General features: G+C 36.9%; 1 protein-coding gene across 3 annotated transcripts; it reads left to right on the top strand.

The window, feature by feature from the left end:
* Positions 1–203: 203 nt before the first annotated feature.
* On the top strand, positions 204–15,409 carry PAICS (phosphoribosylaminoimidazole carboxylase and phosphoribosylaminoimidazolesuccinocarboxamide synthase). Of its 3 annotated transcripts, none has more exons than XM_011362616.2 (10): positions 204–350; positions 473–536; positions 4,222–4,419; positions 6,416–6,594; positions 9,073–9,252; positions 9,352–9,465; positions 10,158–10,241; positions 11,114–11,294; positions 12,432–12,590; positions 15,187–15,409. In XM_011362616.2, the coding sequence occupies exons 2-10, from the start codon at positions 521–523 to the stop codon at positions 15,348–15,350; spliced, it is 1,275 nt and encodes a 424-aa protein (XP_011360918.1). In that variant the 5' UTR covers positions 204–350; positions 473–520; the 3' UTR covers positions 15,351–15,409. The 3 variants fall into 3 exon arrangements, with proteins under 3 accessions (XP_011360918.1, XP_011360916.1, XP_011360917.1); XM_011362614.2 differs by having other exon boundaries at positions 214–373; XM_011362615.2 differs by having other exon boundaries at positions 222–377.
* Positions 15,410–20,579: the final 5,170 nt, after the last annotated feature.

Here is a 20,579-nt window from a genome sequence, read left to right as displayed (position 1 = left end):
AAGCCTGAGGTGATGAGACTAGCGGGGCCAACGTCATTTCGCTCCCAGAGGATGTAAACTTTGTATTCTCCTACCCACATGCTTTCCCCTGGCCGTCACTACTTGGTACACTCCAACCTATGAACTGCTCTCACTGCCGAGAAGGGGGCCCGGTCTAAAGCTTCTGAAGAATGGGGAGGGGCGCCAGTGCGCGCCACTTTTCACCTCTCCTGCAACAGCGCCGGCGCGGGGCGGGGAAGGTGACCGCCTGCGTCGTTGCGCCTGCGCGGCGGGAATCCTCAGGGATCGCGCTCACTCCCATAGTTCTAACTCCTCAGGGTCGGTAAAGATCCCCGGTTTCCGCTGCTGCTGTAGGTGCTCGACCAAGGCGCGAGTGGGTACTCTGACAACGCGACCCTCCCTGGGGGGTGTCTCTGGGCCGCGTCTCCCTTCCCCCGCCCTGTGAGCCTCTCTGACCACTCCTCTTTTCCAGAGTTCGGCCTCTCTTAGTGCAGTCGCTGCCCCCAGCCCACCCAGGACGATGGCGACAGCTGAGGGTGAGTAACGGGCCTTTCCAGGAGTCTGCCCTGGACTGCCAGCTCTCGATGGCCTTCCCACCCCGGCCTTGAGTTCGCGGGCTCGGCGCAGACACGTGCGCGTCTCGTGGCCCTGACAGTAGCCTTTCTCGTGTCTCCTTGGAGCCGCCTCTAGGCCGCTAGGCTGGCCGAATGATGGTGCGCTGGAAACAAAGCACACTCCGGCTTCTCCGAACTTTCTTAAATACTCTTAACTGCCTCTGGGGTGGAGAAAAGGAACAAAGAGGAAAAGGGTAATTAGAACAAGAAATGCTTAGGGATTGGAGAGGTGCCTGGAGATCAATTTTGTGATCTATAGAAACTGAAAAACTCAGGAACATCTAGAATTGACTCTTAAAAGTCTTGCTTTTCCAGTTAGGTTAATAATAACCTGGTATTCCAGAAAATTGATACGTGAACCTTCTAAAAAATTTGCTATTTTCTGTCCAGATTTTGTGTGTTTTTTAAAGTAGTCTTTTGGCTATGATGGCTTTGGAGAGCTCCAAAACCACCAGGCAAAAAGTTTCCTTGCTTCACTTTGCATTTATCATATTTACATATTTACATAATTTGCCCACTAGTGATTATATCCTCAGGAAAGATTGTGCCAATCTCTGCTGGTAAAATTTCTACATTTATAGTGAACTGAAATCCTTATATTAGCTGATCAGTACATTCTCTCCATATAGAAATACTGACTTTAGGTTAAAAATTTCAGACTAAAAAGATCCAGATGACAATTGAGTAACAACTCCATAAAATCAAGGCATTAGACTAGAATTTTTCCTGCCATACCTATAGACTGATAGAATTTCTAAAATCTTTGCTCTTGCACTTCCTTCCATCTTGTATATCTTGGCAAGTTAATAGAATGCCACCTTTATGGTTTTTAAATGGCTCAAGAATTCTTTGAGCACTAACTTACTCAAGAATTTTCAGTAGCAACCCAAGTCTGAAGAAAGACCCTTTCATTCACATCCTGAATACTGCTTCCTTCCTACCTCTTCAATCCTAACTTTGATTTTTCTCTATTCTGAATTCTAGGTGTACATTCCAGTAGGTAATTCGCCAAGTTTACTCTGTGTTTATGCTGTTTCTTCTAGAACAGTGCTGTCTAATAGAAATATAATGAGAAACCATATGTAACTTTGTTTTCTAGTTGCCACATTTTAAAAAAGTAAAAAACAGGTGAAATGAACTTTATTTTATTTAACCCACTATATCCCAAATAGCATCATTTAAACACATAGTCACTATAAAAAATTATATTCTGCATCTCTTTTCATATTGAAATCCATTGTGTATTTTTACACTTATATCAATTTCAAGTATTTCGTAGCCGCATGTGGTTAGTGACTGCTTTACTGGACAGAAGTCCTAGATGTTCTTATTTCTTACACTTTTCAAGATCCTTGTTTCATTTCCATGAATTATTCTCAATCCTCGTTGATCTTTTCTGAATTCACCCACAATTTTGTAGCAGGCATATCAGTACTTGAAACATATGTCTCTTATGATTGTTATTTAAGTTATTTCTCCCATTAATTGAAATTCCCACCCTATTTAATAACTAGGTAATAAATATTGATTCGACTAAATTGGGAAGGAAGGGCAGTAGGTATGAACTTCATTTTGCCTTTTATCCAACCTAGACAACATCCGTGACTCTCCCCTTTCTATTATTCTCCCATAGTTAATCAATTGTTCTTAAAACTTTTTACCTTTTAAAAATCTTGAGTCTTTTTACTACTGCTTTTTACTTAGCCCAGGACATTTCTTGCCTGGATTGCTGCCACAGCATCCTAACTAGTCTCTCCATCTCTAATTTTCTTTCACCCACTCCTTATTTCATTCACCACAGAGTAGCCATAATGGTCTTTATGGTAGAGAAATCTGTCATTTTATGTAAGTACTTCAAAGCCACATAGTTGTTCTTAGGATAAAGTCTAAATTCTATCAACATAGCTTATGAAGCCTGAAGGATAAATAGTGAAATGGAAGGAAACTGTTTCAGGCCTAGGGAAGAGCATGTCTAAAGCCTGTAAAGGGAATATAGAAATCCATTTATGGAAGTTGGAATTCTAGGAAGGGAATAGAGAAATCTGAATTTGGAGCACTAATCCAGGCTATATTTTGAAGGGCCTTTTAAACTGTCAGTAAGTCAAGACATGATGATAGGAGATAGGGATTCATCCTCTAAATTAGGTACTCTGCAATGTCAGCTATTAAACTGAACTGTAACTGGTTTGTTTAATGGATACCTTCAGTTCACTAGCTGGTGATATACCTGACCCACCCCGACCCGCACACTCTTATGGCAGTCATCTCCTGCCGTTCCTTTCTACTCTTTAGATATTGCTTCCCTCACCTGCTCAACAATGTGCACACACATAGTGCTCCAAATATACTGAAGCTCTGCCATGTACTCTTTCACCCCATGGTCTTTGTTTCACTCTACCTACCCCTTTCCCCCTTCTGCCTAAATTTTGATCGTTCATCAGATCTCAACCTAATCCTCACTTTGTTCTAAACTTCTCTGATGTCTAGACTAGGTTAAATGGCCCTGCCATGAACCTGTGATTCCATAATCCAGGAGTCTCCAACCACTCCCCAGTGCTAGCATCACTGCTTTAGCTCCACCTCAGATCATCAGGCATTAGATTCTTGTAGGAACACCAGTCCCTGGTGCCAAAAAGTTTGAAGACTGCTGCCATAGTCTGTATATTTCTCACATTGTACTTATTGTGCTGTCTTGTTTAATTTCAGCTTCCCTTAGACTTAGGTCACTTAATAGCAGGGATTCTGTCTCCTTTGCTGATATATCCCTGGCTTATGTACACTAAAAAATGCTGTTACTTAAAATGAGTCAAGTGTTCTGGGAGCATGAGAGGTGATTTCTTTCCTTGGAATTTTTAAGTTCTAAAACTTCTATTATCTCTGATCTTCATTTAAATCATTCTTATGACTAAGATTACTTTTCTTTAGGTCTTATGACCTACATCAAAATTGGATTCTCTTGTCATTACTTCCTCATAGTTTCCTACAACTGTTAGGAGAAAGGGTTAAGGGTAGGGGATTAGGAAGCCGGATTGAGAAATAGAGGTGCTTCCAAATGGGCTAATTGTAGTGGGTGGACGTGCCTTCTCTTGCACATTAACTTGAAATCAAGAGCCTATGTGGCTGTACTTTCCTATTTCTCCTGCCACGGAAAGCAGAAGTCAGGGAAAATACAGCTGTTTTTCCACTGCAAGCTAGTTTAGTTATTGTGTTGTAAGTATATGAAAATGCTACTGAATTTATATTAATTTTAATTTATCTTAATTCTACTTCAGTTCTGCTGTGAGAGAAGCAGATAGTGGAAAGCACAAATTTTGATATCAGAAGACTTAGGATTTTGTGTAGCTGTGCCATTTCCTAACTGTGTGACCTCCACCTTTTTGATACTTAGTTTCCTGGTCTCTATAATTATTTACATAATAAAAATTCATCAAAAAATTGTGTGTATCAAATATGCACGTGAAAATACTTTGTAGAGTATGAGTTAATTTTATTTAAATTATTACTGAGCCACTCTATGTTCACTGGTTGATTATTCTAGGAGGTAGTTAGTCTTCAATATTCAGGAAGTTTCTTTCTAAAATTTGATGTGTCCATTTTATTTCCACAGTACTGAACATTGGTAAAAAACTCTATGAAGGTAAAACAAAAGAAGTCTATGAATTGTTAGATAGTCCAGGAAAAGTCCTCCTGCAGTCCAAGGACCAGATTACAGCAGGAAATGCAGCCAGAAAGAATCACCTGGAAGGAAAAGCTGCAATCTCAAATAAAATTACCAGTTGTATTTTTCAGTTGTTACAGGAAGCAGGTAAGTGGCTCTCCCAGTAGCCTCTCCCTTCATATTCTTTCTTACACACACAGATTGGCCCTTTTCCTGGAGAAATGACACATTAATTGGATTAACAACATGTTGATTACCAGTTATATTTTTTAGGTTTTACAATAAGCAGGTAAGTAGCTTCCCCCACAGCCTCTTTCTCTACACACACACATACAACACACTTTGATCTCTCTCATGGGGAGATGCCATTATTTGGATTAACAACATTTTTTTGAAGATGTCTCATAAGTAAGCTTATTTAAATCCAACCAGGAATTCTTGAATTTCACTATAACACTTTTTTTGGTTTGGAATTTGTAAGTACTATCATTTAGTTAAAAGGAATCTTAACAGTTTGCTACAGTTTTTGTCTGGCACTTATATCTTCCTTGCAACTTCTCTCTCCTAAGAAATCTTCATGAAGAGAGACTTAACCTATAAAAGAGCTTAAGGAACTTCGCTATGAAGGATGCTCATTCTGGTGTTAACTCTATTTGATCAATTGAAATTTAGTCCCTGTAATTAATTATTCTTTGCTTCATCCCTGAGATAATACAGAATTTCAAATTTCTCTTCCACTGGAAAGCTCTGTAAAGAGCTTTTGAAGACTATTTGAAAACTGACCATACCTTTTCATCTTGCCATTCCCCAAGTGAGGGATTTGGACTCGATCAGAGATATTCACCTCCTAATCTAAAACTGAATGAAGACTATTTCCAGTAGAGAAATCTATTAGAAAGATGGTCAGAAAGAAAGAAGTCAGAACATTTCTGTGGAGGGTGTTTGGAGTGAAGGAAGGGAAATTAGGATAATGCGTTTTTCTGCAAGGATTCTGTCAGTAGTTGATTGGTCTGTATTGAATGAAATCTCAGCTAGTAAAAGATTTGGGCTCTTTCACTCCAGTGGCCTCATTGCCTTGGGTCACTCAATGAATTTGCCTTTTAGGTACCTCATGTAAGTGGAATGAATTATACAGTATTTGTCTTTTATTTCACTTAGCATAATTTTTCCGTGATTAATCCATATTGTAGCATATATCAGAATTGCATTCCTTTTTATGACTAATAATTTATTGTATGTATGTACATTTTGTCTATTCATTCATCTGTTGATAGGACAGTTGCGTTGTGTCCCCCTTTTAGCTATTGTGAATTTTGCCGTTGTGAACATTGGTGTATAATTACTTGTTGGAATCCCTGCTTTTAATTCTTTTCAACCTGCTTTTAATTCTTTTCGGTACCGCCTACCCTAGAAGTGTTATTAAATCACAGTACAAAGTCATACTGTAGTATACTGTGAATTAAACCATCTGGAAACTGGCATAGGTTTAACATAATGCTCATGTTCAGGCTGCAGTGTTATCTTAGTTTTCCAATAACAGTTTAAGAGAAGGGAAAAGGACAAATATTTTCTTTGCTCTTGGCCAAATTGGTCACGGTGTTCCTGCTGTTCCACATTGGATGATTTTCAAGGATTATTTACTCCAAATAAGAGAAAAAGGCTATCCAAAATTTAGGGCTTTATCTAATTGTGATAAGTAGATTGATATTTTACAAGGCCCATATAATACTGGACCATAGAACATAAGAATCCTGCAACCACATCTGACTTGGAAATAATTTAGTGTCTCCCGGGTAAGTTATATACCTTGTGCAAAGTCAGGTATGCACTGGAAGAAGAGGTACTCAAAAAATATTTTTTGAATGAATGAATTAATGGATGGTAAAGACACTGGGATCCATATCTTCTAATCCAGTATATACTTTGCCATGTGATATTAAGGTGAAATTTTTCTGAGTATTTTGATAAGCAGCATAAAGCATAATAGTTCTGTTTTCCTACTTTCACCTTTTTTTATTTTTGATAGTGGCATTTAACTAGATAGGGTTTTTGTTTTTTTGTAAAGGGTAGGGTTTTCTTATGCCTCAGATCTACCTTTTAAATGTAATTTTAATGCTTCTTAATTTTTATCATTAATATATAGGTATCAAAACTGCTTTCACCAAAAAATGTGGGGAGACAGCTTTCATTGCACCTAAGTGTGAAATGATTCCAATTGAATGGGTTTGTAGAAGAATAGCAACTGGTTCTTTTCTCAAAAGAAATCCTGGTGTCAAGGAAGGATATAAGTTTTACCCACCTAAAGTGGAGATGTTTTTCAAGGTAATTTTTTTATGTCTCTGTGTCTTACTATAAAATAGCTATGAATTTATAATTACCGAGTCAAAAGATTTAGACGTTATTAAAGCTTTCGATATTGCAATTGTCATTTCAGAAACATGTCAATAATGTACATTTCTATTATCAATGATAATTCAGATTTCTAACCCATTTCCCATTTAGAAAAAAAAAGTGCATCTTGCTGCCAGCGTTAATTTAATTTTACATAATCACTCTCATTGAGGCTGAAGCAAATCTGAATAGTTTTCAATGTGAAACTAAAATATAAAAACTGTTCTTGGAGTTATTTCTAAACAGAACTTGTCTCTAATCCTAATGTAACAGAAATGTATATGATGATCAGTATTTAGTAGTTTTTTTCGTGGTAAATTTCAAAGCACGGAACAACACAAAGCAGAACATCACATTCCACACAAAAATATCACGATTCTCTCCAGATCTTCTTGCCAACCTTGTGCAAGCAGCAAACTTTGCAGCGACTGTTGGATTCTGTTTCCCTGATGGTGGTTGTGTATGCTCTTGGGGAAATGTCTTCTAGACAGGCGAAGAGGTATGACATCAGAGCACAGGCAACCTTGAAGATGTTGCTTCCCTGGCTTGTGATGCTTTTCCAACATTCAGCCAGCATCAGTCTGAAGTTTACATGGCTGATTGTGTGCTCAGGATTGTTCTTAAAGAGGATGTAGGAGTTCAGCACTGTAATGTTTAGAAGGTGGCGAGAGAATTTCTTATACCAAAACTTGTGCCTTTTGTGCTCAGTTGGATAAGAAATGAGCATCTGGAGTGGCTCCATAATGTAGTGGTCAGCATGTCTGCTTTACATGCAGAAGGTCCTGGGTTTGCATCCCAGGTGGAGCCATGGACCAGGCCCCGTGAGTGCACCGGGGGTACCAGGCCCCAGGTGCGCCAGGCCCCCCGAGTGCACCGGAGGTGCCAGGCCCCGAGTGAACCAGGCCCTGGGTGCACCAGGCCCCAGGTGCATACCGCGAGCGTGTGGGAGAAGACACCCCGCCTTCAGAGATCCAGTTCTTAAGGGTAATGGTAACATCCATAAGTCAGGGGTGGAAGTTGTGGGGGCGGAATTAAAGAGGGGAGAAAAGAAAAAAGAAATGAGCATTTGATTAGCTGAGTCCGCTGCTCCCAAAATGACACATGGTTTCTTAGTTTCTTTTTTAAATTTCTGTTGTCTACTTCAATTATAGTATCATTGTGGAATGTTGACAACATTGTCACCTCCTTGTCACCACTTCAGCCATATGTTCACCACAGAATCTGGCTATAGTCGTCCCCTTTGCAATCCTTTTTTTTTTTCCAGATCGTTTGGCATCTGTTTTCTGTCCAAACGATATGTCAAAACTACATCAGCCCTGTTTTGATGTAATTCTCTGAAAAGCATGGGAGATGTATGGCAAACTTTGAGGAGAAGGTTAAGAATATAATCTACGAGTTATTGCGAGATAACGCTGCAGTTGCAAGCACTGTCAGCGAGTATTCTCAGGGCAAACAGGAAATGGGTTAAAGAAAAACATCTGTGAAAATCTACTTATCTTTTGACCAAGATGACTAACAAAATAAACAAATTAAAATCAGCAGTTAATAGGAAGAAAAGTAACAATTCAAAAAATTTTTAAATTTACTGTTGAAGAGTGTGAAGTAAAGACTAATATGAAGGGTCTTTTTATATTCTAATATAGAAAAACTATTATCAATGTCTCTTATAAGCAAAAACATAGTAAAGGATGTAGGAATCAGTAGTTATCAATTTGTATTTGTTTTCTTTAACCTGCTTTTTTCCAGCTTTGTTTATATACTGTTATGCATAGTTATACTTCAGAAGCAATGTCAGTGTATTTTTAATCAGTGAACTGCACAGTTTAAAGTGCTCGTGTTATGATTATAATTATACAGATCAAAAATCCTTGAAAGAAAAATTTCATGTAAAGTTGGGACAGGATGTAGAATAAAATGAAAGTATTTTATTTTTTCACTGATCTCTTTACTTTGAAGTCTCTTGAATTATCAAATAATGTTCCTAAAAACTTGTAGACTTGTATAAATTCTTATCAATAATAAAGTCAGGAGATTATGAAAACCATCCTGGAAGATTTGGTAGACTAAATTGTGTTCTTAGCCTTTTTACGGTCTCCGTTGACTGTGATGTAGGAGAAATAAAAATCACAAATTTATACTTAAAATAGTTTATATGTAGAGAGAAAATTCTTTCACATGCTTTATGACCTAGAATAAGTTACCCAACTATTTTGAGTTTTAAGAGTAGCTATTGAAAATAGACAAATTAAAAATAATTTCTGTAAATTAAAGTATTTTAAATAAAAATTAAATCTTTAGACGGAATGAATATTTCTAAGGACTTCATGCTCAAGGGAAAAAGGACTTCAGTTTATCTGAAAAGCTCAAAAAGCTTATAAAATTAATTCTGCTTCTATACTTTATTCTCAGGATGATGCCAATAACGATCCACAGTGGTCTGAGGAACAGCTCATTGCTGCAAAATTTTGCTTTGCTGGACTTGTTATAGGCCAAACTGAAGTGGATATCATGAGTCATGCTACACAGGCTATTTTTGAAATACTGGAGAAATCCTGGTTGCCCCAGGACTGTACGCTGGTTGATATGAAGGTACAAATAAAATGGAGATTTGAAAGTAAAGATTATAACTGAGAAATGTCTTTAGTAGTATAGTTTTGAAAAACTTCTTTGGTGATATGCTGTTTCTAGATTGAATTTGGTGTTGATGTCACCACCAAAGAAATTGTTCTTGCCGACGTTATTGATAATGATTCTTGGAGACTCTGGCCATCAGGAGATCGAAGCCAACAGAAAGACAAACAGGTAGGTGATACTTCAGGTTTTTTTTTATCCTTTGCAAGATCAGTCTGTGATAGAGAAGAAAGGGAAGATAGAAGAAAAGAAAAGGTGGTTATTGTTCCTTATGATATAAACCTAAGTTGTTGAATGCTATTTGTTTTAAAGATAAGTATCTCGTATTTCCTACATCCTGAAAAAAAAAAGATGGGAATAAAATTTTACATTTACAAAGCAGAGTTTTCATTTATTATTTTAATAGACTCACACATAGAGCAAGTATTATACTTGTTTGGCTAATTGAAAACTAAGGGTCTGAGAGGAGGATAGATGTTGTCACAATTAAGTGGCAGATTTGGAACTCCCAAGTCTTCTGAATCTTACCAGGTTCTATTCCTGTTCTTTCCTATAAATAACAAAATTAGAACAAGACCCTCTTTATCCGTAATAGATACAATGATTGTCAAGGAGTTAATTGTAGTTGCTAGTATAGAAAGCACTTATCCTAAAATGAAAATATAAGTATGTTTCACTGTCTGAACTTTCTTTAGTCTAACTGGAAATGAATTTGTAGACTTAGATACATTTTCAGATACATCCCTTGCCATGCAAACTCTTCATAATCTGTACCCAAAACTCAGAAACCAAATAATTTCAGATAACAAGAATACTACTAATAGAATATATTTGTATTCTAAACTTTCTGTCTTATTTTCTAGTCATATCGTGACCTCAAGGAAGTAACTCCCGAAGGGCTCCAGATGGTAAAGAAAAATTTTGAGTGGGTTGCAGAAAAAGTAGAGGTAAACCTTTTGTATTAAATTCACACTGCGTTTGTATTTTTCTCCAAATAAATCTTACTTCAAAAAGAAAAATAAAATGAAAGGGTGCAGTGCTTTTTTTTTTCCAATGACTTTAAAGAAAGGAGTGCCTTTAAGAAATGTGCCACCTAACTGCCCTCACTGGCATACCGGAACTCCTGCTATTAAGCTTACCGGTACACTCCTCTCAAATCCTGTTGGGGAAACCTGGAATCTTGTCTTCTCCTGGCCCCTGCAGGAGAATCCTCAAATTTCCTATCTACCTCTCCATTGCTGCTCAGAGTTCCTTTAGCATGGGTTCCATTAGCAGAGTTCACAGTTGGAATTCCATGTGTCATTAAAATGTTACTTTAAAGATTTATTATATTATGTTTACCATAATTCCTTGAAAATTGAATAGGGTTTGTGGTTACTTAAGGGTTCTAACTACCTTTTAGAACATCATTTCCATGGAAACATGCATTTTGAATTTAACGCAACTAACAAAGATAACATGATCTCTATTTTGGCTGATTATGCCTTAAAACCTCCTTTAAATAGAATGCACTAAAAATGTTTGGATGAAATATATAACATTCTAAATATTAATTAGAAGCTTGAGTATTCTTATTTTATCTGATTAAAAATCATACTTGTTAGGTGTTGATTATGAAGAACTCTTTAGAGAGATTATTTTAAAAAATAAATTCTGTCATTTTGTTCTGTTTGTCTTAGATTTGGTCTATTAAGAAAGGAGGTATTCTGTATAGAAGTAGTTTTACCATAAACTGTAGCTCTGTAAACTGTTCTTACAATACTCATTCCTATATTTACTTATTTTTGTCCTTTTGCGTATCCATGTTTTTCTTTTCTAGTTGCTTCTGAAACCAGAAAGTCAGTGCAGGGTTGTTGTAATGATGGGCTCAACTTCTGATCTTAGTCACTGTGAAAAAATCAAGAAGGCTTGTGGAAATTTTGGCATTCCATGTGAACTTCGGGTAACATCTGCCCATAAAGGACCAGATGAAACTCTGAGGATTAAAGCTGAGTATGAAGGTAAATGTCGAATAACTTGAGCATTTCAGGAAGTTCTGATTTTGCCAAAAAAATTTTACCTTTAGACTATTAATGCTGGAAAAGAGCTTTGCCACATTTCCAAGGGAAAAAATGTGATATCCTGGGCTGCATGACACCTCCCAAGAGTGTAAGGAATTTATAAAAGAATGGATCAGTGAGAAAGATTTGAAAATTCAAGCATGCATAGAAGGAAAAGACTAGAATTAGTCTTTACCTAATAAGAAAGCCCCTCAGCACTGTTTTTAATCTGCTCCAACAGAAAATAGGCCCCACATCAATTATAGGAGACTTGAGGTAGAAGCAGCAGATCTCAAGAGTCAATGACCAGCCTTGCCTGGGAAGCAGTCAAACATGAAATTGAGGAATAATTTCAGATTTTAGTATTGACAATAAATGTCTTAATGGAAGATAGCATTGATCTAAAATAATAGAGCCCTGGAGACACAACCAAGTGCTTTTCAACTGGAAGAAAATGTTTATTGAGTATTCCTTCCAAAGACAGTTGCTATAGGAGCATTGTTATTAATTTTTGAAGGCGGGGGGGGGGGAAGGTCTCAGAGCCCCTGGCAAGGTAATAAAAGCTAGAACTCTTTCTCCAGAAAAATGTAAAGGAATGATTTATAAATTTATCAAAGAATGAACTGTTTAAGATATGTTAGAAAATATACTGAAGGGTTTTAAGTATTTGGGTATTATTGAATTTGCCTTCAACTCTTGTTTCAAGAAGTGCCCCTAAATCTTTAGTCTCTATTACCCCTTTGGTTGAAGGACACTAGGACAGACACTGGTTTGAGTGGTGTCATTCTTCATTTTGGTGAGCCTAAGCAGCAATAGTAGAAAGGGCCTTTGAGCCATTCATTCACTGACACCTTGCCACCTCCTTTATACTATAGATCTTAAAGATGGCCAAACCTATTCTTGCTACTTCTTGACATACAGTAAGTAGCAGTGTGAACCTTATATTTTTAATATGTATGTAATAATAGTATCTTATTTATGCTTTTTTTAGAGACCGAGAAAGGAATTCAAGGAGTTAAGACATATAGGCTTTTTTTTAACCTGTCTTTAAATATTTTTTGACTACTTAGCATAATTATAAACTTCTGATTTCCTTAGGGGATGGCATTCCTACAGTATTTGTGGCAGTGGCCGGCAGAAGCAATGGTTTAGGACCAGTGATGTCTGGGAACACTGCATACCCAGTTATCAGCTGCCCTCCCCTCACTCCAGACTGGGGAGCTCAGGATGTGTGGTCTTCTCTCCGACTACCCAGTGGTAAGATACATTGAATTTTAAAAAATTCTCTATTAAAAAATTTTAAGTATGCACAACAGTATAGAGAATAATGTAATAAAATCTCACTTAACATCTTATTGCATCTATCACCCTCTCCCACTGGATCATTTTAAAGCAGATCTTAGACTTTATAGCATTTTATACTTAAATATTTAAATATGCCTCTCTAAGCGATAAGGAGTCTATTTTTTGAATCATAATCATAATACCATACATGACATCTAAGAAAAATTAATGGTAATTTCTTAAAATCATATAATTTCCTATTAGTGTTTGAATTTTTTCAACCTTTTCTAGGATCTTTTGTCTATCCATTATTCTTAAATTTCAGAAAGTTGTGTCTTGGTGAGTCTGTTTCCATCCTGGGCTTTCGGTGAGCTCTTTTAATCCATAACTCTGATTCCTTAATCCTGGGACGTTTTCTTGAATTATTGAATTTCCTTCCCCCTTCATTTTCTCTCTCCTGATTCTAGATTTATTATTCAAATTTGGACCTCTTTGATAGCTATTCTATTTTCTTGCTCTTGTTGGCTCTACTTACTGGAATATTTCTTCAGCTTTACATTACCAGTCCTATTGAGTTTTTCATTTTATGTAGGGTATTTTTAATTTCTAAGAGCTCCTATTTGTTCTCTGTCTCCCTGCATCCGCTACCCCCAAATATCCTTTTCTTTGATCTCTCTCAGATTATTGGTTCCTTTTCTCAGCTGTATAATCTTTGGCCGTTTGCTCCTTTAAGAGTTGGGCACTGTAACAAACCATTTGGAAGCCCTGTGCAAGTGGATGGGGCCTGTCAAAAGTGGGTTCCACTATAGGCTGATCTGATAAGGTTGTTCTTTGAGTAACTCCTTACATCAGTGTCTTTCAGCCTTTTCTTATGTGATGATCAGAATCACCCAGAGAACCTTTCTAGTCTCAGTCTTCTACCTGGAGGAATAAACCTGGCTGCCAGCATTTGGGAAGTCGGGGAACTTGACTTAGATGTGCATAATCCCATTTTCACTATGGCATTCCTTGCCTCAACTGGGCCTGGTATCCTCCAACCACAGAAGTCTGGTCTAAGTCTATTTTACCTTCAGAAAAATTTTAAACTGATGTGGTGCAGAAGGAGCAGTTGCTTAGATACATGGAGTGGGAAGGGGACCTGAGGGCCTGCTTTTTGACTTGCAGTCAGTCTTCTTTGTAGCCCCACTTTGACCTCACTCCTCTTTTCAAAAGTGTCTGTCTAGTGCCACTAATTCCGCAGCCTTTGAGTGGGTTCTGTAATGCTAGTCAGGTTGCTTCTCATCTTTCCCGGCTTCCAGTTTAGGATTAAATTTTCTTGGTCTGCTAAGTAGTTACAACTCCATTTACCTTTCAGCTGTGTTTACATCTATTTTCTTCCTTCCTTTGACTATTGCTTTTACATGATTTCAGAGATGATACATTTGTGATTCTTAACTAGACATCTGACTATATCAAGTTAAAAATGTAATACAGCTATAAGTAAAGCTATAACCAAATTTATAGCAGAGAAATAATATAGGTATATAATAGATGTTATCCATGAAGCTTAGAAAAAGCTATCCATGGGAACGTGATAAGCGAAAATTAGGCACTTTTTTTCGTACTGTCCAAGAAGAAACTGAATCTGAAAGATTTGTACATTGTGATCACTGGAATTGGGGATAATATTTTGAGGGACAGTATTACAATGTCCTGTGTAAAATCCTGAAAACTCCCATTTCTCTTTTTCTTATGGCATGCTCACTGGATAAGCTAACTTTTTGCTAATTAAACTTATCAGAAAGGGAGTCCTGCACAGATATCTTGGTTTCTAGAGTAGAACAGTCTACTTAGTATAATTAACCTTGTGATTTGTACTTTATTTTTATTGGGGATAGCGAGATTCAAAGAGCCTGATGAATTCTAAGAATGCTGGGAAAATGGAGCTTTTGTATCCATAAGCTAGTCCTTGACTCTAGTGTCTGACATAATAGTTTCAACTCAAGAAACTCTGCCTAAGCAAACATGTACCCCCCCAAGGAGGTTACTTTCTTACTGTCTTTTTAGATCTTATTACTATTGAATTTATTTATAATTAATATTTATTAGGATTATTCTTTGGATTTGACTTTTTTACTGCCTAAAAATGTTAAAATAGTTCACGTGTAAAGACAAAAGTAATTAGGATATTATCAAAACAGTTTGTCTAAGAACGGGTACTTGTACTCTTGTCCTTGTCCTTTGTTCCATTTCTATTGCCTTTTACCAGGGATTTAAAGGGATTGTATATGTGAAAAAAACTTTGAAAAAAGTAAATTTCTTTGCCAGTGGATTTAGTGAGAAAAGTGATAGATGATGAATGTGAAATATCTGCTCATGGCAGATAAGTAAAATTTATTCTCTTATAATCACTTTGCCACTCCAACAATAAAGATGTAAACTCCTGTATATACTTTATTAGACAATAATACAATAACTTTTTATTGTCTGACTAATAGGACTTCTCTGAGTGTGAAACAGTTTGCTTAAGTGGTATTTTCGTTATTTATTGACAACTCAATTTTCTGTCTTTTTCTTTCTGAACTAATAGGTCTTGGCTCTTCAACCATACTTTCTCCAGAAGGATCAGCTCAGTTTGCAGCTCAGATATTTGGATTAAACAACCATTTGGTATGGGCCAAACTGCGAGCAAGCATACTGAACACGTGGATTTCCTTGAAGCAGGCTGACAAGAAAATTAGAGAGGGCAATTGATAAGAAAGAACATCATTGTATTTTTTTAGGAGAAAAACTAAATTTCTAGTTTAGCCACAGGAAAAAAAGCAAGCAAGATGAAGATTTTAAATCAATCAGAAAACAAATGAAATTTATTAGTGAATAAGTGCTTCTCTAGATTCATGGATTAGGAGAATATACGTACATATTTAAGAATATTTTAAAATGAATATCCACTATATGGTCATTGTTACATAATATAATCAAATGTATTTGCTTAACAATGCTAATAATGTCCTATTATAGAGCTCTGAAGTTACTACTTGGCCTTCTATATATCAGCCCTTAAGTTTTAGAAAATTAAAATGGTTGTAATCTTAGAAAGTGTGGTAAGAGCAAGGTAGTTCTCTTAAATTGATCTTTACAAAATTCTAAGGTCATGGTTTTATATTTGCAGTCAGTATCTCAGAAAATGGTGTACATTTATCTCTAGCTATTGATAGAGATATTTTATTTTGATTTTTTTAAAGAAAAATTGAGATTGGTCCTAGGAGTAGGGAGGACACATGAGATAAGATGAAGGGGTACTGTGGAAGCCATGGAAAGGGGACTTTTCTGAGAACTTTGATGGGTGTCATGGCAACTTGCCATGGAAAAAAAGTAGATCCACCTTTGCCATTCCAAATGAAAGATTTAGCAAATCTTTCTTGGCTATGGCAGGTGTCTCTGAATCATAAAATTATTTTAATTGTGATAATACATATTTTAGCCACACTAACTATCCCCAGGATACCATCATTTTCAGAAATTAGAATCTCCCCATTGATAACCATAACTAGTTTCTTTCTGTAAGTCCAGGCAGTGTACCCAGCAGGATTCACTTCTGAAGGAGCAGTTGTTAATGAGAGGTATTGTAGTTCATCATTAATCTATAAACCATATAGATTAGTATTTCGATATATTATGCAGGACTGAGAATTTTATAGATCACTACTTTCATCCAAATATCCATGAACCCCTTAAACTTACATGTATAAAATTATATGCTTTTATGAAAAGGGGGCAATTACAGTTTTATCAAAAGGATCTGTGTCCACAAGAATGTTAAGAATCTCTGCTACAGTTAAAATCTTGATAAGACCCTGGCCACTGGCCTACTGTCTACACTTTTCACCTCTCTCAAATGTTAACAGGCTGGCATCCCTTATTACCACTCACCTGATCTCTGGTGGGGTGTGATTGACCTAACCACTTCTTTCTTGGGCTAGACACCAAGATATTCCAAGCTCTCAGTCATTTCTCATATTACTATTTCCCTTTAAGCGTTGATGTTGCCTACTACTGAGTGTCTCCATTGTTTACAAATAATGATCTTAACTCCTTCAACAAAACTAGCATTACTGAGTCCCAGCTCTGTGTCTGTAGACTTGTATTTTCAACTATCCATTTCTGAGTGCTCCAAACTTAATTCATCATCCACTAAGCCTATAACTGGCTACATTCGCTGTCTCAGATCAAAATTTTGATTTCATCCTTGATGTTTTCATGACCTTTTGCATCTAACTCATCACCAAGTCTTGAATTTATTACCGTTTAACCATCCTCTGCATAAGTCTCAAGTAGGGGTCAAAATCTACATTAGCCTGATCTAGGAGGTCTTCATTCTCAGCCTTACCTTTTGAAGTTGATTGCCCAAGGACTTACAACATAAACTCTTCAAATCTATTTTGCAACATAGACTTTTTTGAAAAAATGAATGCTGTTGACCTCCCTAGAAAATTGCACACAAGTTACCAGATTTCATTGGTTCTTGGTTCCCTTGAAGCGTGTTGGTCTGTAGGTTAAGAACTGCTGATGTAACTGATCAAGAGAACTTGCTTTCCTAATTTTTGGACCATCACTTATGTACCATTAGTTCTTAAAATGTCCTCATTTATATCATTATAATGTTATTAGAGTTTTATCTTCACTGTCTCCATGAAACCTTCCCTAATCACCTGTAGCTACAAGGGCCACAAGTAGTTCTTTATTGGATTGTAAGCTGAGAAAATTTTATACTTTATTCCCCTTACACTGCCTTGTGATCTGATAAGCTATGCCTGTCAGAGATGTGGGATTGTAAAAATTATGTATTGCTTAATTTTCTTACGTTCACAAGAATAATTTAAAAGATATGATTTTAACATCTTTTAACTTTGGCTTCATGGTCACTCCAGTCATTGACTACTATTTGGGCTTTTCTCCCTGCCTAGCAAAAACTTCACCTGTTCTGTGCAGTACCTGAAAATTTTCAAACATGATTTAGACTGGTGGATAGGATTGATCATTTTCAATAGTAATTGTCAATTTCACTATTAGTTTCTTACTAGAGTACATATATCCTCAATAATTCAGTGCTGGAGTAGATACTTGTTTGAAATATTTTGAAAAACTTTGTAAAAAGTAACTTACAGAAATCTTACTAGTTTGCCATCTTGGGTGTTTTATACTTTCTATGGGCTTACAGCTAAACATGAAAAAGAGGAAGAATTGTGCCCAGTAATGTGGCATTTAAACTTTGTATCATAAAGACACTGTTGTTGTTTTAATGCAGTCTGAAATTTAAATATTGCAGCCAAATAAAAGACAAAGATCAACTCTTGTGTGAAGCTTTATTTATTCATCCATTTGTGAAATATGTTTTGCCTGATTTTATTCCTAGACCCTAGGAAATTAGCACTGAACAGAGACAAGGCCCCCACCCTCACAAAACTGAAATTTTACTGGGGATGATAAGCCATAAAAGATAAATTGGATAGATTCAGGGAAGTATACATGCATATGAAGAATAACCAAGGTGAGAGTATGATAGGGATAAGAGGAAGGTCTCTGAGGAGAGCAGAGCAATGATGTAAAAAAGCAGGCCATGCTAAGAATTGGGGAAATAGATTTCCAGAGTAAGGGAATGGGAAGTAAAACAGCTTTGCCTTTTTGAAGGCTTGCAAACGTGCCAGTATCGCTGGAGCAAGGGTGAGAATAGAAAGATTATGTTCATGTTAACAAAGACTAGATCCCTTGGGGCCTATAGGTCCACCCTGAAGTGTGAGAGGGAAAACGATTAGAAAGTTGGAGCAAGGGCATGACATAGTTAACATGTTTTAAAATTCTCTCTGGCTATTGTGTACACGAGTTGAAGCTGTTGTCCAGGTGAGGAATGATGTGACCTTCAAAAAGTTATTCAAATTTTTTGTGCCTCGATTTCCTCCTACATTAAATGGGACTAATACTACCCACTTCAATAGATTATGAGAATTAAATGAGTCGACGTATGTAAAGTCTATCCTGGCATATGAATGCATTATGTAATATCCATTTAGCAGACTGTAGAGGATGGAATGAGTGGAACTGATTCACCATGAAAACAAATATTCCCTTCAGCTAATTTCTAAAAATGAAAAAAAGGACAACATAATGTGGGTGGGTTAAAGCATGATGTGCCATGGACTATCAATCTTCCTGCCATCTTTAGCCCAGCAGTCCTTGGAAAGCCAATGAATATACTTACTTTCAATGGAATGGTACTTTTGCATTTAACTGCCCACATCCTCAAATACTTGATGTGGAGTTGTTAATCTAGCATTGTGGAACTGAAAATAGCAGTGGAATGGAAACAAAAAGATTTCCTTGGGCTTCAGTTCTCATATGTAAAGTGGCCTAAATAACATTTCTTCTGTCCACCTCAGAGTGGATAAAATGTATATGGAAGCTTCTCAAATCATACATTGCTAAATCCATCAGTGCAAAAATAAGTTTTTGCGTACCTACCATGTGCAAGACCCTGGGGACAAGATCCAGTTTCTGCCTTTGATGAGTCTTGCAATCTTCCAAGAGCAGACAATTCCAAAACACTATATTGTCATGGAGTAAAGGATAGGGTGGGTATTCTGAATACACAAAGGAGGAGGGGATCTGAATAAGCGTATAGTGTGAGTGAAAAGGAGGGACTTTTAACTCCTTCCACTCCCTCACCTTTCTTCATAGAATTTATTAGCACCAAACATAGTATATATTTATTGCCTCTCCCAACCAGAAAATAAATTCAGTGCACTGGTTTGTCCTTTTTGTTGTTAATTGTATCCCTAGCAATTAGTATAATGTCTGACACCAGCACATGCAAGGCATTCAAATATTTGTCAAAGGAATAAATATGCAAAATCCCAGAAGTATGGCAACATGGAACTACACATCTATTAGAAGAATATAACATATAAGGGGAATGGGGACTGAGTAACAAAAGACCGATGTGGGTTGGGGAGGTAATAAGCAAAGGCCAGATCATAAAGGATCTTACATACTAGGCTTAATAGTATGGGTTTTCTCCTGAGGGCAGGAGAGTGGCATTTGATATATACTATAAAAGATTGCTCTGGTTTGGAAGACTCCTGTTTCAAGAATGGAAGGTTAAATCCATATATTTATATCCTGTTTGCCAGAAAATCTCTTTAAAATGACAGAAGAAATAGAAACATAGGAAGGAATCCATGGCAGAGGAATTCTGAGGAATTTCTGGAGGCTACAAAATACATGGGATCAACTATCAGCAAAAATCAAAACAAGCCTTATTTAGAGTCAACGATCTGAAAAGTTAGAAAAGCACTACTAAGGCAGTGATTCTTAACCTTAAAGATGGGTGGGTGGGTTGGTATAAACACTATGGAAAATCCGACGGAAGCTATAAAACCCTTTCTCAGAAAAATTCACCAAAATTTTGGGTAAATCGAATGTCATCTAGAACTTCCTTAACACCTCCGCCCCTAAATCCAGACATAATTGGCTTGAAATCTGACAGTTCCACAGCCAGTGAAAGTCCACAGCTCTTCCCAAAATTTTTACTAATTCACAGAAATTATATCCTCCCTAGAGTTCACTCCACCATTGGTGCTGTTTTTACACTGTACTAAATTGACCAAACATGAAATGTGTCAGGCACCAGAGGAAAAAAACTATAAGCCAGACATAGTTTCCGCCAAGGTACTCACAGATTAGGGGAGAAATGAGCAAAAACTCATTCAGTTAAAAAGCTGAGTACTAACTACATGCCAACCAGTGCGCTGTTACCGCAGTGCGCAAGGTAAATATCGTCCCTGGTCTCATAGAAATTAAGTCCATCTAGAGTGAGAGAGACCTTGAACGATGATATGCTCAGAAATAAAGAGCTCTATGAGAGTGTAACGGGTTCAAAGAAGTAATGTGACGGATGAAAGGAGTTAGCTAGGTTGTTGGGAAAGC

The sequence above is a fragment of the Pteropus vampyrus genome, unplaced genomic scaffold (assembly GCF_000151845.1).
Source record: "Pteropus vampyrus isolate Shadow unplaced genomic scaffold, Pvam_2.0 Scaffold77, whole genome shotgun sequence".
In the NCBI taxonomy this organism is placed as follows: Eukaryota; Metazoa; Chordata; class Mammalia; order Chiroptera; family Pteropodidae; genus Pteropus; species Pteropus vampyrus.
The sequence above is the reverse complement of the archived record's forward strand: the minus strand, read 5'-3'. Positions and strand labels throughout refer to the sequence as shown.

Coding starts and splice junctions, on each gene's coding strand:
- PAICS (XM_011362616.2), top strand. Junction 4,420..6,415: donor TCAGTTGTTACAGGAAGCAG/GTAAGTGGCTCT, acceptor ATTAATATATAG/GTATCAAAACTGCTTTCACC. Junction 9,466..10,157: donor GCCAACAGAAAGACAAACAG/GTAGGTGATACT, acceptor CTTATTTTCTAG/TCATATCGTGACCTCAAGGA.